Genomic DNA, 10924 nt, shown 5'->3' with positions numbered 1-10924 from the left:
CGCTGTCCGAAGACGTCTCTGTGGTCATGAGGCCAGCATGACTCAACGCCGAAGGCGCACGGAACGCTGTTCCCTTCCCACCAAAAGTGGTTCCTATTTTTCTACTTGCATTTTTTACATGCTTTCGAACTGCTCGGTTGGCAGAAGCTGGGACAAGTCACGGGAGCTCACTCCGTTACGCGGCGCTAGGGATTCGAACCGCCGAACTGCCGACCTTTCCGATTGACAAGCTCAGCAAATGATGAATAAAGTTGCAATGTCTATGGAGATTCTCAGTCATCCTGGTTATGGCCGTCCCAAAAGTGCTTTATTTCAAAAGGCAACCGGATTTTCTTGTTTTGTTTTCGCCTTGAAGTTCTGAAGAAGCTTGTTGGATGAGAAGCGAAACGTTTTGAAGGGAAAACCAAAACCAAATCCAAGGAAGTTTAGTTGCCTTTTGGAAAAAGCTCCCTTGGGACAATAAAGCCGAATAGAACCGTTTGCAAACGAACCTTTGTTCCGCATCCTCCAACAGATTTTTTTTAAAAGCCGCATTGTCCTCATCGCCCATCAAGCATCATCTCCATATGCCAAAGGGAGCCTCTTTCATCTCATCTCCCTAAATGAGATTTGTCCGTGAAAGGTTAGCCCATCTTCCTGTCCTAATTAGAAACCCCATCCAGCCAATTATCTCAATTATTGCACATTAGGAAAGATCCAAATTCCCCCCCAAGGGACACAGGGATGTTTCTTCAAAAAACCTCCAGCTCGCTCCAGATGGGTTTAAAAAAAAAAAGGCGTTATCAAAATTATATCCGCATCAACTTTAAGGTTCGATATGTCATCGGACAGTTCAGTTCCGGGAGACAAAATGTAAGGCGGCCCCTTCAAGGGACTCCGGATTTATTTTTTTAATTGAGCGAATAAACTGACAAGACATCCGAATGTCGGCTGATAAGACCGCATGGGTGCGTTGAAAGGAATTACGTGGTTTTAAAAAAGGGGGATGGAAGTCAGAAATCCAGTTTCAGTTAAGCAAACTCAACTTGGACATCACAAAGATTAAAGATTGGACAAGAAGAAATTGGGCTGCCATTTGTCCGAAAAGTTTTGCCATCACTGGTGTAAGGTCTTCTGTTTGGGTGAGTTGGACTAATAGATGACCTATAAGGTCCTGTTAATCTATATCTATATCTAAAGGAAAAATCTGATGACTATCCCAATCTTTTCATCCAAGATTTGCGCTGGGCGATCGGCTCCAATCCCAAATTGTCAACCTGCTGAAGAATAACCAAGAAATAACCTTCCTTCTCATCACAGTTGTTGGCCTTCCAGAAATATAATATGTTTTGGCTCTGCCAAAGTTGTGTTTAACTTCAAAGGAAGCGGGCAATTTGTTTCAGATCAACAGAGGATGTTGAAGCTGCTTAAAATCAAAATAAGGTTGGACAGCCCGAAGAATTGGGGAAGCTTTCCATGCTAACAGGGAGAAAAAAAAGTTAACTTCATTTTATTCAGACACGAATAGGTTGCTCTTCTCTTCCTTTTGTCAGTGAGATCTGCTGAAAGAACAGAAGCTTTTAAATTTTCCTTTCTCCCCTTCCAGCTGGTCCCAGCCGGGTTTATGAGGCATATCAAAGGCATTTGGAAAGGACACAGATGTTCCAGGATGATGCGCAAACGAAAAGCCAACATGCTCCTTGGAGTCTCCTTCTACGGTTCCCCCCCCCCCCCAATCTGCCCTGCTGACTCAGGCCGAGAAGAATGGGAACCGAAGACATCTGGCCAGGGCCAGGCTGCAGATGTGGGGCAGGAGGGATCCAGATGTGCAAATACCAGTTAGGGGTTCCCCCCCCCCGAAGGGAAAAGTTGAACGGGGGTGGGGAGAGGAGGGGGGTTGGGCTTGCTGAAGCCACTACCACCCACAAGCCAAGAGACCCATTGCAGAGAGTCCTCTACTTATAACCGTTAGAGGAAACCCCCCCCCTTTGCTCTCTTTCTCCGCGAGGAAGGAAGGGGACCCTTAAGAGTGAGGTGCAAAGGTGGGGAGGGGGCTCTTTTGCAGCGAGGGGGCAGGTACTGGGGCTGGGGGGGGGAAGAGCTCCGAGACTTTGCAAGTTGCCCCTTCCAGCTTGTGGGGGGCGCTTTTTGGGGGCTCCAGCCGGGAAAATCCAAGAACGAGCCAAGAAGCAAAAAAAAAAAAAAGCCAGAGAGTACGCCAGCAGGGGACACGCGGGTGTGCATGCACGCTCATGCACACCCATGCACGCGCATGCACTGGGTCCCTGATGCAATTCTCGGGAATTGCAGGATCTGCAGGGTTGCTCGGCCTGGCAAGGGAGGGGAGGGCTGGGAAATGCTTCCTGGGACCCCTCCCCTGTTCTACCGGCGCTCCGAGGGACCATCGCGGGCGGGGAAGCCTCGAGCCCCGGCGGAGAAACCAGCGCCGCCGCCTCCCCCACCCAAAGCCCCGCGGTCCAGGCGCCAAAGAAAGCGGTCTTGCGATTCCCTGCCGCGTCGCCTAGGGGCGGCAGAGAGGCGCTTTTGGCCGCCGCCGCCGCCGCCGCCGCCGCGCGCCGTTCTAGCAGTCGAGGCGTGTCGTCATCAGCGGGCGCCTCAAGCGCTGCGCGGCGACGGGCAGCCCCGGCGGGTGAGTTGCTGGGGGAGCGGATGGAAGGGAGGGGGCGGTTTCCATAGCAACCCCTTCTTTCACCCCCACATCTGGACTCCTGGGCCTCGCAACCCCCCCTCCCGCCCCACATCTGGGGCTGGGGCTTTTTAATCATGTTCTTGGCTTTCTAGGGTATCTTTTCCATGGTAAGTTTAAAAACTGAATGGCGGAATTGATGGTTGTGTGTCCGTGTCCGTGTGAATTATATGCGTGTGTGTGTGTATAAATTATGTTTGTGTGTGTGTGTATAAATTGTATATCTGTATAAATTGTGTGTGTGTATAAATTATGTGTGTGTGTATAAATTGTGTGTGTATAAATTGTTTGTGTATGTGTATAACTTGTTTGTGTGTATAAATTGTGTGTGTGTATAAATTGTGTATAAATTGTATAAATTGTGTGTGTATAAATTGTGTGTGTGTATAAATTATGTTTGTGTATGTGTATAAATTGTGTGTGTATAAATTGTATGTGTGTATAAATTGTGTGTGTGTATAAATTGTGTGTGTGTATAAATTGTATAAATTGTGTGTGTATAAATTGTTTGTGTATGTGTATAACTTGTTTGTGTGTATAAATTGTGTGTGTATAAATTGTGTATAAATTGTATAAATTGTGTGTGTATAAATTGTGTGTGTGTATAAATTATGTTTGTGTATGTGTATAAATTGTGTGTGTATAAATTGTATGTGTGTATAAATTGTGTGTGTGTATAAATTGTGTGTGTGTATAAATTGTATAAATTGTGTGTGTATAAATTGTTTGTGTATGTGTATAACTTGTTTGTGTGTATAAATTGTGTGTGTGTATAAATTGTGTATAAATTGTATAAATTGTGTGTGTATAAATTGTGTGTGTGTATAAATTATGTTTGTGTATGTGTATAAATTGTGTGTGTATAAATTGTATGTGTGTATAAATTGTGTGTGTGTATAAATTGTGTGTGTGTATAAATTGTATAAATTGTGTGTGTATAAATTGTATAAATTGTGTGTGTATAAATTGTATAAATTGTGTGTGTATAAATTGTGTGTGTGTATAAATTATGTTTGTGTATGTGTATAAATTGTGTGTGTATAAATTGTATGTGTGTATAAATTGTGTGTGTGTATAAATTGTGTGTGTGTATAAATTGTGTGTGTGTATAAATTGTATAAATTGTGTGTGTATAAATTGTATAAATTGTGTGTGTATAAATTGTATGTGTGTATAAATTGTGTGTGTGTATAAATTGTATAAATTGTGTGTGTATAAATTGTGTGTGTATAAATTGTGTGTGTGTGTATCCCCCCTATCTATCTATCTATCTATCTATCTATCTATCTATCTATCTATCTATCTATCTATCTATCTATCTATCTATCTATCTATCTATCTATCTATCTATCTATCTATCCCATCAATTCCCCCATTCAATTTTTAATACACTAGATACACTAGAAAGTCAAGAACATGATTTCATGATTTTATATATATAATTTTCCCCCTCCCCTCAGCACTTTCCTCTTCTTCCAGAGCTTTGATGCGCATGGTGAGTTTGTGAGCCGGAAAAATGACAACTCAGGTAAGGACCAGGCACCGTCATCAGCCAGTCGTGTTATTTCACACGTGTTATTTTAAGGAAAGAGGATTGAGGGGCTGATTGGTTGCTGTGTTTTTTCCCCCCCTTTCAGTATAGCATCCTCTTCAAGCAAGAACAAGGTAAGGAAATCCTGCCTTTCTAAATTGTGTTTGGTGTGTTTGCTTTTTAAGGAGTTAACCTGGTGGCAAAGAGGGGAGGCCCATAAATGTAATAAAAATGAAATGAATAAAACATAAATAAGGTGGCAGGTGCAGAAAGTTCACAGATGGAACAGGGATATATCTTGCTTTGAAAATATATTCCATTTATTGAAAACATTTATATATATATTAAATATATTTATTAAGAACACACACACACATATATGTATTCCGTTAACATTTATATGTATTCTATTAACATTTATATATGTATTCTATTTATTAAGAACATTTATATGGCTGCCCAACTTGCTTACGGTGACTCTGGGGGGTTTACAGCGATAGATAAAACTGCAATAATCCCCATCGCCTTGGCAACAACAATCAAACTAATCACTTGAGGGCCTCTATATCATCCTGGGGTGCCCAGATCCACTGGCAAATCTTTCAAAAGCCTATCAAGTAGGGAGCCAATCTTACTTTCTTGGGGATGATGTTCCCACAGGCAGGGACCCACCATGGAGAAGGCCCTTCTTCTTGTCCCCTCCAGATGGACCTCCTTCATGGGCCCCATGTCATGTGGGGAGGGTCAAGCCAGCTTTGCTTTTCACAGGTAGAAGGTGTGGTCCACCAGACTACCCGGGTGATGGGGAAGGGTCAGGATCCCAAAAGCATCGGATCACCAAAGCCTGGCATTCTCTTGTGGAAGGTTTTTCTGATTTCATGCTGGTGAGGCTGACTCTGCTCTGTGGGACTTGCTTCTTGGAAGAGGCTAACGCAATCGTCCTTTTTTCCCCTCTCTCTCTCTCTCTTAGCGCACGACGATGCAATTTGGTCGGTTGCTTGGGGCAAAAACAGAAACGACGGCTCGGAGACCGTAATCTCAGGCTCTCTGGATGATCTGGTGAAAGTCTGGAAATGGTAAATTCCAGGAGGTTTTCTAAAAAAATGCCATGTAGTATTGTAATTGTAATTTAATAAATTTATATGCCGCCCAATCCCGTAGGACTCCGGGCGGCTTACAAAAACAAGACTGAAAGATAAAAAGTTAAAAATAGGGAGAGAGGACTCTTCTGAAATGCTTTCTTTTTGTTTCTCCAAGGAATGAGGAGAAGCTGGACCTCAAGTGGACTTTAGAAGGCCATCAGCTGGGTGTCGTTTCTGTGGACATCAGTCATACAGGCACCGTTGCTGCGTCCAGCTCGTTAGATGCTCACATCCGCATTTGGGACTTGGACACTGGCAAGCAGATCAGGTCAATCGATGCTGGGCCAGGTAATGTTCATCCCATCCCTGATGATGATCAAAGGCCCATCCATTTTAATTAGTAGATGAAAGAGGAGAGCTGCCTTTGTTGTTGCCGTGGCTGTTCTGTTGTTTTATTTTTTTAAAATTATTTATAAGTAAATAAATAAAGAGGACCATAAATATTCTGTGGAGATTCCCAGTCCTCCAGGTCACAGTTGTCCCAAAGGTGCTTTATCCAAAGAGGCAACTGGACTTTCTTGGGTTTTTTTTTCTTCCTTTGAAAATATTTCACTTCTAATCCAAGAAGTTTCCCCAGTTCTGAAAAAAAGAACAAAAAAAGTCCAGTTGCCTTTTGGGGGGAAAATAAAACACCTTTGGGGCATGTATTCACAGTGTACATTGAAACAAGAATAGAATAGAATAGAATAGAATAAATATTGGAATGAAGAATAGAACAGAACAGAATAAATATTGGAATGAAGAATAGAATAGAACAGAACAGAATAAATATTGGAATGAAGAATAGAATAGAACAGAACAGAATAAATATTGGAATGAAGAATAGAATAGAACAGAACAGAATAAATATTGGAATGAAGAATAGAATAGAATGGAATCCTTTATTGGCCAAGTGTGATTGGACACACAAGGAATTTGTCTTTGGTGCAGATGCTCTCAGGGTACATAACAACAGAATAAATATTGGAATGAAGAATAGAATAGAAGAGAAGAGAACACAACAGAACAGAACAATAAATATTGGAATGAAGAATAGAATAGAACAGAACACAACAGAACAGAACAATAAATATTGGAATGAAGAATAGAATAGAATAGAATTCTTTATTGGCCAAGTGTGATTGGACACACAAGGAATTTGTCTTTGGTGCAGATGCTCTCAGTGTACACAAAGAAAAATAAAATAGAATACATTCATCAAGAATCATAAGATACAACACTTAAGTGATAATCATAGGTTATTAATATCAAATGGTACTAGGAAACAATAAAAACAATATAAGTTGAAAGATAAAAGCAACATGTGTGGAGAGATAAGTGTGGAGCGATAGATAGTATGAAGGAAGAGGAGAATAATAGTCATACATTCTCATACGTACAACCTCATAGCCCAGATCCAGTTAAAAACACCAATCAATACTGGGCCTGAAAACAGCTTTACTAATTCCTGTTTGCTTATTCAGAATATTATTTGCTTCCTTGCCAGACCTGCATGCAAATATTGCATAACAAAAATAAATGTACTTATTACTCGCTATCTCAGAGTTCTCTCCGCTTCCTCCGCTGTAGTGGACGCTTGGTCGCTGGCTTTTTCTCCCGACTCCCAGTATGTGGCGACCGGAAGCCACATTGGGAAAGTCAACATATTTGGCGTGGAGACGGGAAAAAAGGAATATTCCTTGGACACTCGAGGGAAATTCATCCTCAGCATCGCTTACGTAAGATGCTTGTCTTGTCTTTTAATAATAGCAATAGCAGTTAGACTTATATACCGCTTCATAGGGCTTTCAGCCCTCTCTAAGCGGTTTACAGAGTCAGCATATCGCCCCCAACAACAATCCAGGTCCTCATTTTACCCACCTCAGGAGGATGGAAGGCTGAGTCAACCCTGAGCTGGTGAGATTTGAACAGCCGAACTGCAGAACTGCAGTCAGCTGAAGTAGCCTGCAGTGCTGCATTTAACCACTGCGCCACCTCGGCTCTTATAAGCATATATAAGCATATATTGTCACCTGTTGCCATCACTCCCACTCTGCAAGATCGTCCCAGAAACTTTGCGCTGAATTATCACGGTTTTAGCAGCAAGGCCCAAGGGGGGAAGAGAGAGGGACGGTTGGGGTGTGTGTGTGTCAGTGCTGTAAAACAATTTCCAAATAAATCCGTCCTCTTTTCCCTCACAACTGGGGCATGTCCTTTTAAGAGAGATAAATAAATTGATAATGCAGGTTTTTTTTGTTCTTTGGGACCAGGGTATATAATCTACAATTAGAATCCAGAAACGTTCAAAAGGCGTTTTGAAGGCATCACTCCAGTGATATATTTTTGTCAACCATCAATCCAGCTCCCCCTCCCTCCCCTAGTGGGTTTTATAGATGTATCTCCACTGCTTCCTTCCCACTGGATGTAGCAGCGCATTCTAAACCAGGACAGGTGTATTTTGTGCTTTTCATAGATCCACCACTGCTTTGTCTTTCACCGAAATCCTTCCTAAAGTCCCATGTGCTGATTAGATAGGCAGCATCCATACTTACCTTATCCTGCTATGTTGTGTGATCCCAGGTTTAGGTGGGACTCATTTCTCTTCTGCATTCTAGCTGGTAGGTGCATTCACAGAACACACTTCATAGGTGGTGACTTCACCCGTTTCAGCCACCTGAACAATATGAACTGCGAATAATTCTGTCTGGCTTTTCAAGCTTACTAAACCAAAATGTCAAGTCGCCAAATTTCACCTCCTGTAAACGCAAAAGGGTGAATAGCAGTGTGTGGTGTGAATATCTTGGCTTCTTGTGGTGTAGGGGGGAGAAGGCCGGGGTCAGTACTGGTTTCTGATTGTTTTAGAGTCCAGATGGAAAATACCTAGCCAGTGGAGCGATCGATGGGATTATCAATATTTTTGATATTGCAACCGGGAAACTTGTCCACACGCTGGAAGGTGAGATTTGGAATTCCTGATGTATCTATATATCTATATCTATATATCATATATCTATCTATCTATCTATCTATCTATCTATCTATCTATCTATCTATCTATCTATCTATCTATCTATCTATCTATCTATCTATCTATCATCTTTGCCAGCAGGATCTTCCCCTGGCAAACATTTTTGGGAATAGTTCAACCGATTTATAGAGCAAGGTGCAAATTACATTTCAAGCAGCCAAAGACACGAAGTGATTCTCTCTTCTTCTCCAGGTCACGCCATGCCTATCCGTTCCTTGACGTTTTCTCCAGACTCTCAGCTGCTTGTTACAGCATCAGATGATGGCTACATCAAGATATACGATGTGTGAGTGATGCCTTTGCTGCACCCACTTATCTACTGCTTCGGTTCCCTTCTCTGGAAGTGCTCCCGCCCGCTCTATTCCCCATTATCTCCTTTGAATTTCGGCTTCCAACTCCCGAATTTTCTCAATCCAAGCAATTAAAGACTCCTGAAACGGGAATGTGTCTCTTTCCTATCCCAGAAGTCTAACTGTAGTTACAAGCTGTCATTGATAGCTTGTTAGTTTGAACTGTCTGTTCTTACCTCTTTTACTACAAGTATCTTGGGATTTTGTGGGCGTTCTGTGCAACGCATTCCGAAAATCGTTTTAAGATGTTTTTCTCTAACCCAGAATCTTGTTTTCTGAATTAACAGACAGCATGCCAACTTGGCGGGCACTCTGAGTGGCCATGGATCTTGGGTATTAAATGTAGCCTTTTGCCCTGATGATACCCATTTTGTTTCCAGGTGAGTAGAATGCTATAATCTATCCACAATTGTAACAGATTTTGGAGAGGGAATGAAGGAAAGACGGAGAGGAGTGGGGAGTGAAGGAAGGTGAGGAAAGAACAGAAGGTACAAAGACAGATGGAGGAAGGAGCGGGAGGAGGGAAAGAGAAAATGAGAGATAGAGGGAAGGAAGGGGGGAGAAGGAAGATGAGGGGAAAAGGATGAAAGGAAGATGGGAGGGAATAGGGAAAGGAAATAAAAGGAGAAGATAGGAGGATGAAAGGACGGATGGAATAAATGGGGAGAAATAGTAGGGAAAGAGAAAATAAAAGGGGGAAAAGGTAGGAAGATGAGGAAAGGAAGAAAGATAGAGGAATAGGAAGAAGGAAAGAGGAAATGAGGAAGGAGAGAAGGATGGGGAAGGAAGGGAAGGAATTTCTCTAAAAGTGGCTTTTGCTAGATTTATCACGCACGTCTACCGAGCAGTGAACTTTTAATTGTACAAAAGGCAGATAAAAATCTAATCCATAAATATTTTCGAAGAGCAGTAAACAATTGCCGCAGGACACCTATAGAATTAAGCGAGCCGATCCTTTCTTTAAAAAATTATTCCAGCTCGTCAGACAAAACGGTCAAAGTCTGGGACGTGCCTTCCAGGACCTGCGCCCACACCTTCTTCGACCACCAAGACCAGGTAGGGAGATCACAAGCCGGAGATGCTCTTCGGGGCAGCCCATCATCATCATCCCCGGCGGTCCTTCTTTCTAACTCGCTGGGCCTCTTTCTCTCCCGCCCGTAGGTCTGGGGCGTGCAGTACAACGGGAACGGCTCAAAAATCGTCTCCGTTGGGGACGATCAGGAAATCCACGTTTACGATTGTCCCGTATAAGAGTTCCGCTTGCGACAGCTACAGTCTCGGTTGCCCGAAAGTATTTTGATATTCTTTTTTTAAACAAAAAACAGTCAAGAAAAATCTTAATAGAGGGAAATCTGAAAAATATTTAGGTTTTTTTAAAAATTATTTTAAAGCTAAATAAACCCTTGCTGTGGAATCTGGGCAGCGATTCGGTCTTTTCCTCTCAGCCGCTGTGGGTTGTTTTGTAGAACCGCAATACTGCATTCCAATATTGGTGCCGATCCGTCTGAACCAATGAACGTCTCTACACCTGATCTCATAACGCTAAGCAGAATCGGGGCCCGTTCCTTTAGTGTTGGCTGGGTGGCCTCCACAACTGGGAAGCCACGACAATCCTGGTGGTGTTCCTGCCGAGCAAAACCCTGCAACGTCCCCCGGGTTCTGTAGCTTTATCGTTTCTTTGCTGTGAGGGATTTCGATGTGGAATACCGGTAGCCCAACTATTTTCCGTTGCTAATCGAGACAGCCAAGTGAATTTTACAACCTGTCTTGCCACAGTCATTAAGTGAATCACTGCAGTTGTTAGGTTAGCCACACCAGTTGTTAAGCGAATCTGGCTTTGTCGACTTCGCTTGTCAGAAGGTTGCAAAAGGGGATGATGTGATCCTGAGACATTGCGACTATCGTGAGTCAGTTGCCAGTCACCCAAAGCTTGATCACACAGCCATGGGGGACGCTGCAAATTACTAAGTGTCAAAAATTGTTAAGTCACTTGAGTGCTGTTGTAACTTTGGTCACTAAATGAGCTGTTGTAAGTCGAGGACTACCTGTATGAAGGTAAAGGTTCCCCTCGCACAGATGTGCTAGTCGTTCCTGACTCTAGGGGGCGGTGCTCATCTCCATTTCAAAGCCGAAGAGCCAGCGCTGTCCGAAGACGCCTCCGTGGTCATGTGGCCAGCACGACTCAATGCCAAAGGCGCACGGAACGCT

The 10924-nt window shown here is 43.0% G+C and overlaps 1 protein-coding gene across 4 annotated transcripts; it reads left to right on the top strand.

Annotated features, from left to right (window-relative positions):
- Positions 1 to 2567: 2567 nt before the first annotated feature.
- On the top strand, positions 2568 to 10135 carry WDR61 (WD repeat domain 61). 4 transcript variants are annotated; one of them, XM_032233513.1, is made up of 11 exons: positions 2569 to 2629; positions 4166 to 4214; positions 4324 to 4351; positions 5188 to 5293; positions 5475 to 5647; positions 6929 to 7077; positions 8201 to 8294; positions 8559 to 8652; positions 9004 to 9096; positions 9694 to 9772; positions 9878 to 10135. In XM_032233513.1, the coding sequence occupies exons 2-11, from the start codon at positions 4203 to 4205 to the stop codon at positions 9965 to 9967; spliced, it is 918 nt and encodes a 305-aa protein (XP_032089404.1). In that variant the 5' UTR covers positions 2569 to 2629; positions 4166 to 4202; the 3' UTR covers positions 9968 to 10135. The 4 variants fall into 4 exon arrangements, with proteins under 4 accessions (XP_032089401.1, XP_032089404.1, XP_032089402.1 ...); XM_032233510.1 differs by having other exon boundaries at positions 2568 to 2629; positions 9694 to 9970; XM_032233511.1 differs by having other exon boundaries at positions 2582 to 2629; positions 4147 to 4214; positions 9694 to 9970.
- The last annotated feature ends 789 nt before the right edge of the window (positions 10136 to 10924 follow it).

This window comes from Thamnophis elegans, chromosome 16 (genome assembly GCF_009769535.1).
Source record: "Thamnophis elegans isolate rThaEle1 chromosome 16, rThaEle1.pri, whole genome shotgun sequence".
Classification (NCBI taxonomy): Eukaryota; Metazoa; Chordata; class Lepidosauria; order Squamata; family Colubridae; genus Thamnophis; species Thamnophis elegans.
This window is presented reverse-complemented; position numbering and strand designations above follow the sequence as displayed.